At 44.0% G+C, this 18039-nt stretch overlaps 1 protein-coding gene across 1 annotated transcript; it reads right to left on the reverse strand.

Annotated features, from left to right (window-relative positions):
- Window positions 1-241: 241 nt before the first annotated feature.
- On the reverse strand, window positions 242-11544 carry TMEM40 (transmembrane protein 40). Its single transcript, XM_075432450.1, has 12 exons — window positions 11307-11544; window positions 10567-10706; window positions 9807-9960; window positions 7949-8056; window positions 7004-7066; window positions 6116-6151; window positions 4744-4776; window positions 3252-3317; window positions 2942-3013; window positions 2785-2859; window positions 1968-2030; window positions 242-1522 (listed from the first exon to the last, which is right to left on the reverse strand). Exons 1-12 carry the CDS (start codon window positions 11542-11544, stop codon window positions 1503-1505), a joined length of 1068 nt encoding a protein of 355 aa, XP_075288565.1. The 3' UTR covers window positions 242-1502.
- Between the last annotated feature and the right edge of the window lie 6495 nt (window positions 11545-18039).

The following is an 18039-nucleotide window of genomic DNA, read 5'->3' on the forward strand; positions in this document are numbered from 1 at the left end:
TTGCTTATTTTACCGTTAAGCAGATTCTGTTTTCTTTTTTATAAAAAAAAATTCATTTTGTTGACTGCAGAGTACCAAATTTGAAAACATTTAGTACTAAAATGTTTCTTGTCCTGACTATTCCACAAATTACCTTTCAGAAAGATGTTCTACATTAGAGGAAACTGAAAAAGCAATTTTCATGGGAGCAGGGCGACTATGCATAGTTTTCAGTTCACCTAAAGGCCATTTGACATTAACATTAGACTTTATTTGCAGACTAACAACACAAAATATACAGTGCTTTGGTATGACAGAGTATTTCTACAGACATGTAAATAGTACATGTAAATGAGAATATAAATATTACAAAATAACTTGTATTCATCCTTATTGCTTAATTTAACCCCTGACATGTTAGGTAATCGCTGTGCTGTGTTGGTACAGGCCTGCATACAATGGTTGATATTTCTGGATGTGCAAACGGAACTGCAATATACAAGAATGATCAACACTGGTGCTTAAAATTAAGTAGAACTAAAAAGTAAGCTTTTTCATTTTCTGAGCAAGGCTTGAAATTAATTCTCTAAAACTCTGGGCTGTTTGGGCTAATGGCTTTTACATTGCATTTTCGTATAATTTCTTTTTTTATGGCTCTTCCTGTGTGACTTGATGCCTTCATCCTTCTATGGGTATGAATTGTTACTAAAAACTTAAAAGTATCCTTTTTTCTGCTGTCTGCCTATGATTGCATTAGCCCCACATATAGAATGTGTAAGATGTGCCTATAAAATGAAAGGTGTGTCAAAGTTGCACTTTATTTTACTCAGACAGAAAAATGTTGGGGGGCAAGTCAAATCAAGCACTTTATTTTTCCCCTGAGAAGAAGAGATGAAATTTGTTGCTGTTAATAATCTCATTACTGCACCATTATGTCACTGCGTGTAAAATCTCACCCAGCTTTCACTGGGTGAAATCATTATACGCCCACTATATTGAGTTCTGCCACAATAAATTAATCTGCTTCAGTGCTATTGCACTGTTGGGGCTCAACTGTGTAAGCAAGCAGCTGGTGTTTGCCTGGTTTGCAGCATCACAAGGGGTGAAAGGAGGTGGCTTAGTGGTTGCCAAGATTCCTACTGAAACATCCAGAGCCTAATCCAGAACCAGCAGAGAATAATACTGGTCATTTTGTTGATTTTGATAGACCATAGGCAGACTAACATGGTTGCATGGGGGAAGGAAGGAGAATGTGCTTACATTTAATAGAATTAAATATAAACCTACATCTAGATTGTCATATGAGCTCTGCTGAGCCACAAATCACTTCAGAAGAGAGAATGGGACCCTGTACAACAGTTTCAGCTTTATTTTTGAGGGGTGGGAATGATGTCTTTCTATGGTTTAACATTGCAATATTTCATGTTAGCCATTAAGTTTTTATGTTCACCTCATAAAGCAGTTCTTTTAATATTAGAAATTCAGACAGCACGGTTTTGTGGAACTCTCCTGAAATATTCCTCCTAGGCAACTTTCCTCATGCCTGCACAATGAAGAAAAAGATGACTGTCAGGACTGTTGTGTTCAAATTGTCACGTATCTGTGCAGCTTTTCTGCATTCTTCATATGTTGTGTTCAGAAACACAGAAAAACATGACCCTGGAGTCTGTTTGAAGACCCATCAGGAGAAACCTACTCCCACTCCCTGAATTTTTAATCGAGCTGTAGAACTCTTATTCAGACACGGAGAGGAAATAGCTAATACCCCATATTAAAGAGAGTATTAAAAATGTGAAAATGCTCTGCCACAAGGAAAGAGTCAACAATAAACCCAAGCAGCTGTAATGAACTGTAGGTTTTTTGTTTTAATTAAGAAAAGAAGATTGGAAATTGTAATTTAGAGAAGTTGGTCTTAAGAATTGATGAAAATTAAGTACCCTGGAAGGCCTAGGGAATATGCATGCAGTCAGTAAGAAGGACACTATTACCTCTTGGCCTGAATTTGTCGATCAGAGGAACAAAACTGTCAAGTACGCTCCGAATTCGATACACTAATTGTGAAAACAAACATTTTTTTTTTTCAAGATTAGACAGACAGCAATATAAACTATAAAAAATAGAAAAGTGGCAAAACCCAAACACTTACACTAGCAATATTAATGACCCAAAGATTACTGTTTAAACACGCACTTTTGTGATACCATTAATAATAAAGTAGTGGCAAGGCTGATTCCCGAGAGAACCAACCACAACCTACCAAAAATATTAGCAAAGATTACAAAGGAGACTTCTGTTCTCAGCTGGGAAGCCATAACTTGCTGCTAGTTGCACCTTTCCTACAACACCCCTAGGGTGAATCCCCATTTTTTTAATATTGTTTTCAATAGCTGCCACCATCCAGGTTCTACTGAGAGCTCTTCCTCGGGGTGTTCGGCCGCCTCAGTCCCAGGGGAATGAATGGCAGCCCGAGTGCGCAGCACCTTATAGAGTGTATCTGGGAAGACTGCCTTGCTGCTAAAATTATACGTTGTCATGGCAACGTAGCGTTCAGCCATTGCTGCAGAAAGAGGTGACTCAGGGTCTTGTGATTATTGAGAATGAAAAATGAGTCAACCTCTCCCTTCAGTGTCACTAAGGCATGTTTGTCTCCAGCCACACCGTGTAACTGTGAATGAGATGCTACGGGAGAGTTACGTGATGATTTACGGAATCAGCACTAGCAGTTTTATAGCCGTGCATAGTTTAACGACTGTGACCTCGTATCGTTAGTGTGGATAAAGAGCTGGCTGCTGTGGGTACACTTACCTAGACCAAAGTATATCCCAGTGGTTTCCAGGGAAGCAAAGGTGATTAAGCCAATTCCAAGCGAAATAGTCCAATCTAAGGCAACAAAACAAATGTTTGGCTTTGTTCATTTTTCTAGTGTCCAACAATTTATCATTCTATTGAAGTCTTGCCTTACCTTTGTAGTAGTAGTAGCAAATGAGTAAAGCTCCAATTGCAAAGCAAAGAATGACAAAATGAAAGAATTCATCTGAAATAGAGAGGGGAAAATTAGGTCACAACTGGAGGCACAGCCCTTACGAATATACCTTAAGGTAGAGTGTATCGCTCAGCGAATAAAGTTTATTTCCACATGACATGTCTCATATACCAGACTCAACTTCAAAATATATAGGCACACAAGTAAGTTTTGAGCCAGAATTCTTATTGTGGACTAAGGCTAAACACGGTTGATATCAGTTGAGTTTAAAAAAAAAAAGAAAAATTACCATCCTTCCGTATGCCCATCCACCGTACTGTCCACTGATGGAGATGAGTGTTCTCATTCTCATATGCTACAAAAAAAAAGTCTTTTATTGCCATGGAACTCTGAAATTAAGGTGTTTTAAGTTTATTGCCCTTTTTGTATCTGAAATCAATTCTCAGAGCAGAATATATGTAAAACTGTTCAAAGGAAAATCTGCAAGCCTTTCAGAAAGGTCAAATTAGCAATTTTTAAATTGCTCCAAAAAGAGCAGGTATTTAAAAAAGAAACAAACCCCACACCTGCATAATCAGATGGCTGCATTAACAATCCAGAATTGTTTTAAAGGACTCCAGGTCTTTTCTAGCTAGTCTGGGACAACCAATAGTCTCAGAATTACAGTGGGGGAGTAAAGCAGTAGTACAAGGGAGCTTCAGTTTGATTCTTGGGTGCTTTGCACAGTCACAGCTACAATAACATAACCATCTTCATTACTAAGCGTACGAGTACCATCAATCTACTTAAGCCTGATGTTGAAGTATTTCAGCACCTCCCAAATAAAGAAATGTCACTGACAATTCATGTCCTATAGATAACTATACGGATACATGGGAAGAACAGCATAAGAACAAGCTAGATATTTTTAGAGGTTTAAATCACATTTTGCCCTATGCTAGTTGTGAGCAGTTGCCAAATTCTGTTCTTTCTCTGACTGTATCTCAAGAGTCAGAAAGAGCTGAATATTTTACCAGATTTCCAATGACATGTTCAAAGCAGAAAGCTTTTTACTTTTTGGTTTGTTGATCGCTTGAGAAGACCCCTAGGCATTCTGCTGTACATAAGCCTCTGGGATTCGGTTCATCACAAGTTTTCGATGCTGATTTCACTTACATTGGGCTGTGCATCCAGGCAACCACTGCCTGGTAGTGAATTTAATTTCCTTAAAGATGGTAACAGGAGAGTACTGGAAATGTACTCCAAATGAGCTGCAGACTTTTGCTATTGTGTTTTTGAACCATGAAGCAACTAAACTTTGCCACAAAATTCTGTTCTGGGTCACCTGATACCAGAGTCACATTTTTAAATTTTTGATTCTTTGAGCATTCTGGATTGATCAAGTTCTGGTTCAGGGACAAACTCGGTTATTTGATTACTAATGTTAACACAGCATTGCACTATTCTGACTCACAAATGTTCCTCTGTCCAGTTGTATGAATGATCTATAGACGCAGAATTTATCAGAACATCAGTTCATACTTGGCAAGTGTCTGTTCTGTATCACTCTGCCTCCTAAATACAATAGTCCCACTGTAACTTTGTATCATGGAATGACTTGCACATTATTTCTTCTATTAAAGCATTACAGTGCATTTTAATAACTATTCTCAAACTTCTGCTGTTTGATTAGGAAATACCAAGGTATGAATGAGCTGGAATAGCTATCATCACTTAAGCAAAACCCAGTCCTGAAAGAGAGCATCCAGAAGAAAAGCTTCTGTTCGCTTGTTTGTATTTACCATCTGCAATGGAGTCTTCTCTTCTGGTAATCTCTGAAAAGCAACATAGTTTTATTATTGCTGATGTTAAAAGTACAAATATATTGTTTCCCACCATTATCAGCACTAGCAAGCACAGCGAGTGACTCAGTATAGACAAAACAGTATTTGAAAATGCCAGGAAATGTGGGAAGTTAAAGGGGCCTAGGAACAGATAACAATAAAACTGACTCTTCAGAGTGATCCCAGGTTCTTTGAAATAGCTGGGCAGTAGAAGATTGCTGGCCTCTGTGTCAATATTCAGCTGCTAGAACTGAAGCTGTAACCAAGCAGAGCTGGGATCACAAGCGCTGCATGTGTGTAGCACCTGAACCTGTCCAGTGCAGTAGGCACGGTGTCCTGCACTAGCTAAATATTTTCAGTGTCTCAGTCTGGCGTATTGAAGTAATCTAGAACTGAAGGAACAAAGGCCACAGTGAGAGGTGGAGTGGCCAAATCCAACTGGAAAAATACTGGAATCCTCTTTCTGCACCTTGCAATGCGGGGAGAATATTCCTTTACCCCGGTATTTTATGTAGCTCCCTGGGGATCACTAACTCGGAAACCTCCCCTAGAGATTACGCCGCAATTTACATCTTCCCAACTCTGTCCTCAGCTGAAACAGTCCAAGTCACAGCAACTATTCCCCGCTCCACAGAAGAAAAGCAGTTGAGCATGTTAGCCTGGGAGTGGGAGGGATGAGGTTGGTAATGCAATCAAGCCATTGATAATTTCCTTCTGTGGGCTTTTTACATCTGTTCTGCTGCTGCTCAGCAGTGCCTGATAAAGGGAAACTGGCCTTTAGACTGGCTGACTGTTCAAGGCTCTCTGTTGCTTGTCATTTGGCTTTCACCTCGTGTCTTCTGTTGGGGAATGCCCTGTGCCCTGAGCTAGGTGAGGAAGGTGTTCAGAGCTGAGTGTCAGTGTTCTGCAGAAACCAGGTTCCGGATCCCTCCCCATCTTACATCTCTATTCAGCAGGAGATGGAGGGCTGCAAGGATGCTGAAAACTGCCTAGCTTTCTTGGAAAAGACTGAATAGTTGCCCAATAGAATTGCTGGATTTTCCCCTAAAAAGGATGACAACTGCTGTGAACTGATCTTGCAAGAACATGGCAGGCCTACAAAGAAATGGGTTAATCTGCTAGAACACCTTGTACAAATCAGCTGCTATCTACCAGCCACTATGACAAGCTTGCAACAAAATGGCTGCACCATGCCCAGGTCCAGCACCAGGCTGACTGGAAACCAATGGATTTACAGGCAGGGGGTTATTTTTTAACATATAAGCATGTCAGAAAGAAGAAACTGCAGTTACAGCGTTCCAGCAGGGTGAGGTTATCTGGGAATGCTTACCTGAATCTCTGTAGGGAACAACCTCTGCTGGCATGCCTAAAATATTACACAAAGATGATGTAGATTAATATTCATAATGAGTATGCATATTGTGCTGCCAGTCCTAGCCCATGCAACTCTGTTGAAATCAGTGTGCTGGTGTACAAGTGGCAAGGTAGATCCCAACTCTGACTCGCGAGAGAGGGCAGCTCTGTTGTGGGTTATGCAGTTTGAAAGTGGGAAAGATGGATGGATTATTAACCCCCCACATTCCATCTCTCACGATATCTAGAGTCAGGGAGAATCCGGCTCCTGTGAGACAGATGTCCTAATGTCAATTTAAATGAGCTGCTCTTACATCCGGCCTGGATCAATTTAAGACATTAATTAAATTGTTAAAGCCCTAACTTCTTTATACCCATGGTTCTATACCATAAGCTGATAGCTATTTCTGTGTGTTGACACAGCATATTTTCTTCATCTACATTGTACTTATTTTCCATTTTTCCTTTGGAAGGAAGGAAAAGCCTCGGGAATGAGATCCAAGGTGCAGGCCGTGCTGAGGGCTAACTGCAGATGCTGTAAGTAGTGGCTGTGAGAGATATTTTCAAAACTCCTTTGCTGCATTTCAGTGGTAACTGCAGACCCAGGCAGCAGGACTTCTCCCACAACAGTAGATTTTGCTATTCTCCTGGGTCAACTCTAAGCACAGGGCATGGCTGAGTGTTAGTATTACATGAGCTTCATACCTTTCCTACAGCCAAATTCTGACTGCTCTTTTTCCTACATATATACATGTTAATATACCTTTGTTCAGAAGTCAAACCAAACAATAACAGAAATTATCCTTTTTTCAGTTTATATTGGTTGTTTCTAGTAAAAACCAAAATTGTTGTCATTTTGTCCTACCTCCAAGTAATCGGCCTTCAGCCTTCTGTCTTCCTAAATCTTCCAAATCTTCCCCATCACTGTCTGGATAGAGAAAGTGTTTTTTCATCACATTAAAGAAAAATGTCCCAGCAGTATCAGAAACAGCACTGTAATTGTTTGCTCATAATATAATAATGGCCTTGGGGTATGTAGGTAAAAATCAAGGCTTTGAAATGCAAGGATCGTTATTAGCTGCTTTTGCCTCACAGCTCTTGTCAAAGCTGGCTGAATAGGAGAAAAACAGCAAAATCTGAAATTGGAATAATTTGTATAAAGGAGTGTAGTGAGAAAGTTCTTATTTTAAACACACACATCATTAGCACTGCTAATTAGTTTAAAAAATTTATTTCTAAATTCAACTCATTTGATCTTAATCCGCTAGTGGCTTTCTGTAATAGAATAAGCCAATATTAGCATTATCATTTCCATGTTGCCTGTCACTTCTCAGTCCCTCTCATTTTCCATGAATGAAATCTTCTAGTGGTAGCCAAAGTGATTTTTTGATACACTGCTGATGTTTGCTAATAAGAAAAGAAATGCTAGAGAAGTACTACAGCATCACCAGCTACTACTGTATGTTGACTATTTTTTGCCTCCTGCCATAGCACAGGCTTCAGTTAGACCATAAATGCACTGAAGATCGTAACAGTTATGATCTTCTATTTGGGAAGAAATCTTGCAGCAGATTTCTGTTTCTGAAACCTCCAACTTCCAGAAGAGCGGGAGGCAGCCACTATTTTGCTGATATTGAATCTAGCAGTACTGATTGTTTTCTGTGTTCTCTGTTTTGCACAATTTTTTACTTTTTTTCAGAGTTCTGCTGAATTGCAGCTGAATTGCTGCAAGTAGCCTCTGTGAATCTCCTATAACTGTGCAATCAGACTAAATTATGGATCAGGGAAATATAAAGTAAATCCTCTTTACCTTGTGTATCTTCATCCGTGGACTCCTGGGATGAATTTTCAGCCTTTTTTTCCCCTTGTGCAAGAGTGAAATTCCTTTCCAATCTCTTCAAGGGTTTTGATTTTTCATCTGTTTTATATATAGAGGAAAAAATATTAGAAACTACTATTTACATTTTCTCTCTTTTACAGTGACAGATTTCACAATGCTTTATTAAAGTCTGTCTGACAGGAAATCAGACCCTCAATCTTATTTCAGCTGTGGTTTTTGCACACAAGTGATGCACGGCATTACAAATGAAAGCATCACATACATTACTGTTTAGACTTTCTTCAATAGTTGTGGCAGATGCCTAAATTTTCATATGCTGGCCTTTAATTTACCCATAATGCTACCCCTATGCAATTCCCACTCCCTGAAGCAATAGCAGCTGCAACTGAAAGACGTTTTGTCCTGGTTGCTCACCCTTCCCCGGGATGCTCCTCCCTCCACCCCTGTGACTCCTGCTGGGTTCCCGGGATTTATGCCGCAGTGCCAGCACCCTCTTGTGGCCTAAGAGCAGGGCCCTCCAGGGCAGCTAGGCTGGTCTCCGGGGAGGAGAAGCCTGCGGGGTGCTGACCCCTGGGCTCCCGATTTGTGTGGCTCCCGGTTTGTGTGGCTGCAGTCGCAGGTGAGTCTTAGCAGCTCAATTTCAGCTCTGCGCTGAAGGCCGCTGTGCCTGTGCATCTCTTCATTATTAGTTGTAATATTTGGACATACGCGGCTAGACACGGTTCCCCCGTGGCTGCTTGATGCTGCTCACCATACAAGAGCAGGACGGGGGTCCCTGCTGTGGCAAACTTTCCCACTCTGACAGCTGACCAGAGCTGGGCTGCTCTCCAGGCTGGGAGGTCTCTTCCCCTGCATGGACATGTTTCACAGAATCACAGAATGTTTGGGGTTGGCAGGGACCTCTGGGAATCATCCAGTCCAAGCCCCCTGCCGAAGCAGGGTCTCCTACAGCAGGCTGCACAGGACCTTGTCCAGGCGGGTCTTGAATATCTCCAGAGAAGCCGACTCCACAACCTCTCTGGGCAGCCTGTTCCAGGGCTCTGTCACCCTCAGAGTGAAGAAACAGAATCACAGAATGTTTGGGGTTGGAAGGGACCTCTGTGGGTCATCTAGTCCAATTCCCCCCTGCCGAAGCAGGGTCACCTACAGCAGGCTGCAGAGGACCTTGTCCAGGTGGGTCTTGAATATCTCCAGAGAAGGAGACTCCACAACCTCTCTGGGCAGCCTGTTCCAGTGCTCCATCACCCTCAGAGTGAAGAAATTCTTCCTTGTGTTCAGGTGGAACTTCCTGTGCTTCAGTTTGTGCCTGTTGCCCCTTGTCCTGTCGCTGGGCACCACCAAAAGAGTCTGGCCCCATCCTCTTGACACCTGCCCTTAAGATATTTATAAGCATTTATAAGGTCCTCTCTCAGCCTTCTCCAGGTGGCTCAGCTTGGATTTCTTACCACTATGAGAGCTCAGAGAGGCCTAGGCTGGCTGTATAACAGTCCATGCAAAAAAGTGTCCTGGGTGTCATGAATCCAGCTAGACAGGAAAGACTGGGACACCACTTCCAGTCAGAGAAATTTCTTTAGCATCATCATCCCACGACATCCTCTCTCCCTAAACACACAAGTTTTTTTCAGCCAAGCAGCCAAGTCAAACACTATCTTTTCCTCCCATTATCACCGTACCTAACTGAATTTTCTAAGCAGTATTTCTAGCCATATTAGTTGTTCACTAATAATCATTTCCAAGCATACATCAGAGTTTTCCAACTGATATGATGTCCCTTTGGCACTGCAGTAATTTTAACAAAATAGCTGACGAGCAGCCAGGTAGGACTCACCCTTTCCCTTGGAGCTGGGCAGTTGCCTATACCCAGATGGGTTGGTTGTCTTCAGCAACAGGTAAAGAACAGCCATTGCCTGAACTCCTTTCTTCTCTATGGCTTTCAGGCAGGCTGCACAGCCTCCAGGCAGGACATTGCAGCTGTTGAGGAGCTGAAAGAAAGGCAAGTAAATAGTAACTAGTCCTTCCAATAAAATGTAGCCAGTAAAAAAATACCCTGCTATACAAATCAGTGTATCATCTCACCCCATCTGTGGGAAATGTAATCTCCTGTCCCTGCTTTAAAAGTGGGAAATCAGGGAGAAAGAGTAATGGCAAAGATGGGAAGAGAATGTAAACACCATTCGGCACCTCAGAGCAGGAAACTGGGAAAAAAACATGGTGTGTAATAATTCACTATTTAAAGAGCTGGAGAAATAGAATTATAGGGTTTGAAAATGGACATGTAATCTCTGCAGTATCTTACAGCAAAATGTCATCAGCAATGGTCCTGCCTAGAAAATAGTGAGCTGAGCTGATCCTGAGGAATTTATACAAGGCCAGGTGTTTTTTCACATGGAGAACAATGAAGTAAAAAGCCGTGGCCTGAGTCTCATTTATCTAAGTGCCCTTTTACAGCATTTAGCATGTTTTAGATATGTTTTAGCATATCAGATAATTGGACTGTATGTTTTCTCTCCTCAAAATATATCAGAGAAGTATAAAAGTATCTGTATAACACTGTCCTACAAATGATGAATGTTTCTTGGGTAACTTACATTGTTCTTTTCTTCAGTATTCAGAACAGGCGGGTCAGTGGTAGCTAAACAATTTACAAGTGATTCCCAGAAGGAGTGGTTCATTTCCTCATGATCCTCCAAGTAGCTGGCATCAGCAGTAAAACTCGTCTGGAAAATGTCTGGGAAGAAAAATGAGCAAATCACTGTGGAAGCAGTAGAGGTGGGTTGCATGGTGGGGTTCTCTGTGGTGCGCGGTGAAGGCATGGTGACAGACATCAGACTCTGCAGCATGTTAGCACACAGGAAAGAGAGTAGTGCTGTATTGTACAAAGCAACTCAGTCTGCCAGAAATCAGTAGAAAAATGTCAGTAATCCATACAAATTACCTACCAGTGCCTTTGTGATGCTACTGTCTCAGTTAAAGAAGCAAGGGAAGTATTCCTAGCTGTTTAACTCGTGCTTAGTCTGTCCATGCTATCTGACAGATAGACACAAAGACACAAAGGGCTGGATACCAAGGCATTGAAATAGCTTAATAGGCATTTAATGGGCAGCGAAATCTCCTTCTTGCATCTAAATTCCCACAAGCACATGCCCAAGGTCTGATGAGAAGCCTGTGGAAGAGCTGGGAACTGACTGCTGGTCTCTCTGTTACAAGCAAGGAGATGGATGGGGTGTCTTTTCGGAGGGAACAAGTTTCATTGACTCATGACCACTCTACAAAAACCATTGCGTAATGTGAATGAGCAGAAGCTTTGACATTTGTGCGCTACCCTTACCTTGCTGTTCTTCAGTAAGTTTGGGAAGTGGGATATTCTGGTTCTCCATTGCTGTGCCTGTTGGAAAGGCGAGAAAAAGCATGTTTAGAAACGAATCAGTCCCACCTTCTCCATTGTTCTCTCTTTCACTTGATTTTCTGCAGACGTGCCGTCTGTCTCTAGGCACTTTGGTTTTGAAATCACTTCTCTGTTGCAATGGCAGTTTCACATATGATTCATTTTCCTTCCCAGGACCCATTCTTGACTCCCATGAGTGAGTCTTGCTGGGCTGGCCTTTGGTTATTAAGAAAGGACAAAATTCTGATCATCATGAGTAAAACGGAAAGAAGTTCAACTTGATCATTCACATTGTTGTTCTTTTACAGCTACCAAGGTGTCTAATTAACTATTTACAGCAGATGTGAGTAACTTAATAAGCCCTGTTCCATTCACAAAACAGAATGATTATTCTGTACCTTTCACATCCCTATACTTAAAATGAACAACTGGGGAGAATAGCAGTAGCTCATAGGAGAGCCCCATGAGATGTGGAATCCTTGTCTCAGAGCAGACTTCGACACTTCAATGCCTGTTCTTCGTAAGTTGTCATGCAAAGGAAATTTCCACTAACTTTGGGTTTATTAGTTAAAAATTTTTAAGTGTTGACCCCAGATTTCTTACTGGTATTTGCCACAGAAACAAAATATTCTGACATCCCCAAAACACAATGTTTCCTTTTGTTTTGCGAAACTCACTGCAGAAATTTTGTTTTGAGGCCATTTTGTTCTGGTGATCCATTTCCTGTGGTGGATGTGGTTCTGAACAGTTGCCTCCACCTGCTGTGGTCCAGGCATCCTGCACTGACTGCATCTCTCCTGATGCAGCATTTCAGCCAAAGCACTGTTGTATTGAGAGCTGCAAATGAATATTTTTGGGGAGCCTGAAGTACAGTTTCCACTCTGCAGAGCGCAATAGGAAAACAGCATATACACCCACACTTCTTCTTATCTGACTTTTGGGTCCATTCAACAAAACACTTTCAATCAAGTAGTTCGAAAACAAAGTATTTCCTTTAAATTTTCCAGATGGAAAACTGTTTCTTTTCCTACAGGCAGTTTCAGTTCTCTAAGAGACCATCGCATTGGTCAGAAAAATATTCTAATACAAAATCCAAAACAGGTCCAGCTCATATCTTCAGAAGGACAGTATAACACACAAGCAAAAACATTTTCATTATGGAAACAGAACAACTTTTTAGTGTGTCAGTTCTCAGATAGAGAATTAGACACAAACAGACTCCAAAGTAGCTGCAAATCCCGTCCCTGCTCTGGAGCCAGGGTCAAGGTCCCACATTTGCGGTATGTAGGTGATTCTGGGGGCTTTCTCCTCTCCTAGGTTGCAAGTGTTCAAGTGATGAGGTCCTTAGTTCGAAACTCTTTTTAGCCGCTGGTTTGCCGTTAGGCTATGGGAAAACTACATAACATCCTTAAACACTTGTACAGGCTAAGCCCAGAAAACTGCTTACCTACCTCCTAGGTGTATTGTGAGAAAAAATAATTTAACATTTTAAGAACACTTTGAAATTATTCTTGATGATGAGTCTAAGCAAGATACCTACAACGGCAGATAATAACTTTTATTTAACCACCTCATATACCTGGAAAAACTGACAAACAAGCTTTGAACTCTATCAGCTAGCCTAATAAAAGTTTCTACCTCTTGCACAAACCTTGCCTGACCTTTGCTGCTGCACTGTGGCAGCAGCACTGTGTGACAGTCGCTGGCAATGTGAGACTGTGAGCACCCGACAGGGAATGCCGGAAGCGCATCTGTCCCCTCTGCTTTGGTAAGCAGCGGCTGATGCTGAAATACAGGAACTCAGGATACTGCACCCTGGATAAACTCGTTCTTGGCCGCACAATAAAAAACGTAATTTCTGTGCAGTTATGTATCTTCAGCTATGGCTTTCAGCCTTTTTCAGTATGTTTCTTCCCTTCCTGTTTACTCAGCTTAAACCTTGCAATGGTGTTTGCTCTTGTAAGTTAAATCCTTTAGACCTCTTTGTAGACTGCACTGTTGAAATACTAGGCCTAAAGGAACAGAATTATTTTAAATACAAACATTTATTTTCTGACTGATGAATCACATTTCATAAAAATATAAACATCCACAGATTTTACTGTTGAGTGAAATTCAGGAGGTTTGTCTTTGGGGCTCCCAATGCCTAGTGAAGGCCACTTTCATTGGCACACTCGAGGCACGTTGCTTTGCCTGTGACACGAACCTGTCGCAGCAGCTGCCTTACGTTGGCTTTGCGTCATCCCAAAGACAAGGCGAGCAGGTAGGCACTAGCAGATCTGTCCCACCACGAGCAAAGGAAGAGCAGATACAACACGGAAGGCAGAGGAGACACTGTCCACTTCATTTGCTACCATCAGACTGATTTACCTTAAAACTATTCATTTGCTGGCCCAGATGACCAGGTGCTCAGCTGTACCAGCACCAGAGACACATTTGCCTAATGCACTTCTGCATCCTGCTATGATAAGACCTGGATGCCACAAGAGGATCCAGAAACAGCCAGCGTCTGCTCTTATCTCCCTTTCTGTGCCTCCAGCACAACTAAGCCCAGTCAGCCACCAAGCTTTACGTAGCTAAGGAAGTTGGGTTCCTAATTTCTCTTAGACTATGGACAATTAATTCCCCTGTGGCTCTTCTGGAAAGAAAATCAGATCTAAACAAAGGATAAACATAGGCATTTAATTATTGTATGTTTTAAAAGTGATTTAGTTGATTATACCTCATAATGAGAGAAGGATGATGATATACTCGCATTTCAGCCTGGCCATGAGCTCATTGGGGAATGACATGAAGAACAGACCTCATCTTGCTTTCCCCACAGTAAATCAGAACTTAATTGCAGTGAGGTCTTTTTAGCATGTTAGAATAAAATTAATGTGCAGAGTCAGACTTCTCCTAGTTGTTCAGAAAATGAGGGTAATAAGTGCCATACACAGCAACTCTTTGTTTAGCTGTTGAAATATATCTGAGTGAAATAGCAAAAAATATAAATAAAGTAAAATGAGGTTGTTTTGACTTGAAGTCAAAAACCAGACAATCCTAAACCTTTTCCATTTGAAACTACTTTTTGCTTTCATTTTAAGTTATATGCTGACACCAAATTTTGCTAAATTTTATTTTAAACATAAATGTTAAGTCCCTCCCTATCCTCCTCTCAAACCAAACCAAACCAAACCAAACCAAACCAAACCAAACCAAACCAAACCAACTTCATAAAGCACACCTGCAAATCTCAGGTTGGTCCTAGTGGTTGGTTCCACAGGAAGATGTCCTGGAGGGCTGTGGCTGTGGTGAAAGCTGGTAGTTTCTTCCCCTGAGACAACAAAAACAGATCCACGCCAGCTCAGTTTGAGTTCCTACTCTAGTCTCCTCAGGCAATGCCGCCAGTGAAATAATTCTGCTATTCGTCTGCTTGCCTTCCTGTTGTCAAATATAGTTGAAATGTGACAGAGAGAAGTCACAAAACTCAAAGACTTTTTACTCTTTACAGCGCCCTTGAACCCAGGTACATGGAGACACTCAGCGAGTGCATGTCACCGTGGGGAGGGCAGCTCCCCAAGCTTGGTGTGGCCGTCCCCATGGGGGTGAGCAGCCCGTCTGCCCCTTGCCACAGCCTTGGTGCTTCCTGCCTCTCCCAGCTCTCGCAGCAAGCCCGGACATGGTGGCTGCGCTGCTGCCAGCCCTGCAGCTGCAAACCTGGGGTGGTTTGCTGCCTGTTTTGCATCTGTGCTGGTCATAGAATGACAGCGCTCCCGTATGCATTTACATACAGCATTTGAAATTACCTGGTTTGTATCACTGCTCACGCACCGTGTGCTCCTCTCGGCAGTCGCTGGAAAGCTCTGAAGGGTAGAAAATGAACTGATCAGAAGCCAGAAAAGCTCATGTTTGTAGTCCGAGTAAAGTTAAGGCAAATAAATCTTCCTCTACACATAAAATGTGGGGGTTGCCACGAGGAAAAAAAAATTTGTAGGAAAAAAAATATTTAAAAGATGGGGAAGTCTAGTCAGGAAGACACAGAGGCTACAGGGAAGTCCTGTGCCTCGTTACCACAGTGCCACGACCCCTCATACAGTGTCGTGGTGCCTCGGGGAGTAATCAACAGCCCAGCTGTGTACCAAGAGCCAGACACAACTCTGGAACACCCTCGGCCTCGACCAGAAGAAGCTCCCGAGCCGCTCCCCGGCGCTTACCTGCCCGGTCGTGCTGTGGGCCAGGATCCCAGGGCAGGGCGTGTGCAGCGCCGGCCCTGGCGTGTGATGGCGGGCAGGCGTCAGGGCTGGCGATGGGGCCTCACGTGGCCTGTCCTGACTCACAGCCAGAGAGGCGGAGGCGGCTCCGCGTCGTCCTCCGGCCACCGTCAGTCGCGCTCCAGGTGCGTCGAGAGAAGCTGTGTGTTTTCCGTGTTCCTGAGCTCCGGGGAAGGCGGCCAAGGGCTGCTCCCACCGGCGTCGGGGAGAGGAGCTGGGCGGCCTCCCAGCCTGTCCCAGGCACCGACGGGCCTCAGCGACCCTGGCTGGATGGGACCCCTCAGCTGCCCGCGGCTGCTCCAGCGCAGCCCCTGCTCGGGCTGGAGGCCCGGGACTGCCTGTCTGGAACACGAGGGGGAGGCTGGGGTCGTGGGGATCCCTCTCTGAGGGGAAACACCCCGGGCTCCCGAAAGCCAAGCAGGGACACCATGATGGCGGTCTGGAGGCGCAGGCGCACTGCCCTCCTGCCCAGAGCGTCCCCGGCTCAGGGAGCGAGGTGCAGGGGGGGATGCACGTGCAGGGAGTAAGGAGACGGCTGGCTTTCGTACCCCACCCTCATCAGGAATGGGACACTGCCAGCATGGGAGTCGGGTCCAGCCTTCCACGCTAGGGGGCCAGGACGGGCCCCGCCATCAGCCCTGAGGCAGCGCGCTGCCCACGGCCCGGTGCCCCAGGGCTGCGGTGTCCCGTGATGGAGCAGTGGGGGCCACTGAGCGGGAAGGGAAACCATCCATCACACCAGCCTCCAGCAACCAGAGAGGGTGCTGAGAACACAAAGCCAGAGCCACCACTGCTTTACGGATATGCTCACTGCAGCACGACGGACGGAGCCATCTTCAAAACCTTCCTCTGCTGTTGGCTCTGCATGGAAGTCAATGATGGCTCCTGCGTAGGTAAGAGGCACAGCTACCTCTCTGCGGAAAGGGCCTTTACACCACCCTGACCAGGTGATGAACTTGAACACAGCACAATCTCCTGCTGTTTGCAGGTGCTTGGGGTATGATGGTGGAGCAGCCTGCGCTGACTGCCAGGAGCCATCTGGGTTGTGAGGAGCAGGGCTGGCCGTTTACCCCCAGGCCCTCCACCCTGCCAGCCCTCAGCCCCCAGGCATGCTGAATTCCCCCGAAATCCCCACCAAGCTTACCTGCTTAGTATCAGACAGAAATCCCAATACCTAAGTCAGCTGAGGCCAAGAAAATATGAGTATTTCCTAAGTGAACCCCTCCAGCGTAGCATTCACTTTCACAGGGGGGTCTCAGGTCTGTCGTCATGCACCCTGCAATAGATTTCCACCTGAACCTTTGCCAGGTACAAAAGTTCTCTGGATTTCATAGCTGGAAGTTAAATTTCTATGAAATTGGGTGTGCTTTACCAGCAACACATATAATAATAGTGAGTGGGTGCAAATCCTCCATTTGTTACACAGTCAAGTGTCATTCGCAGTGCATTGTTTGCTTGCTCTTAGAGAGCAACAGGGAGCAGCCTAGACTGGATCCAGCCTCCAGTCCCTGATGAGCCTGAGCAATGGTGGTAAACAAGGGGAGATCTCTTTGCCCTTTTTTTCCTTTTTTTTTTTTCTTTACCCAGCAATCTGCTTTGCAATCTGTAACTCTTATTAACAGCCTCTTGAGTTCTGAGAATAGCAAATATCAGAGATTAGGATGGACAGTCCTGAAGGATAAAGCTCTTTCAGTTCCTTGAGTTGTCCACAGGCAATTTCTCGCATGCTAGTGACTGCTTGCGTGTCCTCCTCACCTGGCTGTGCAGCATCCGTGTGCTCTGGCTCTCTTACTGCGTACAGGCTGCTACACACTCTCAGCCACTCGGAGTACCAATTTACTTTGATTGCAGGTTTAATGCTTTATCTTCTGGCAGGAGGAAGAGATATAAACTGTTTCCTCATAATCCTCACTGCCTCTCTTAGAATAACCTGAAACAAAGCAACCCTGTGCTTGGCTTTGCCTGTCCTGTTGCGGTAAGCTCATTGGTGCTCCCGTCGGAGCCCTTCTCATCCACCTCTGATGCATGTAACTTCTTCAGCACAATATTAAACTGAAGCCACCCCACGGCTGTTTTCTGTTCAGGGGAGCTGCTCCTTCACTAGCAGATGATGGTTTATGACCCAGCCAGCCTTCGGCAGAAGGCAACAAGAGAGTAGGAAAGGGAGGGCAGACCTCTCCTATGCACAATTGTAGAAAAAGGAAGCCCAGCTCAGCACCTAACATACACCAGCTATGCTGAAATAGACATTTGCACCTTGGTGTTTCCCACTACAGCTGCCCCTGGGTAGATAATTAACTGATTAATTAAGCCTTTTCTTATGCCAGTCTCTTGCCTTTGGCCCCTAGCATTCTCACTGAAGGAATCACTCTGTCTCCCACGGCCTCCTTCTAGGCCTGCTCAGAGGTAGCACAACCTTTCAG

This window comes from Opisthocomus hoazin, chromosome 11, assembly GCF_030867145.1.
Source record: "Opisthocomus hoazin isolate bOpiHoa1 chromosome 11, bOpiHoa1.hap1, whole genome shotgun sequence".
Lineage (NCBI taxonomy): Eukaryota > Metazoa > Chordata > Aves > Opisthocomiformes > Opisthocomidae > Opisthocomus > Opisthocomus hoazin.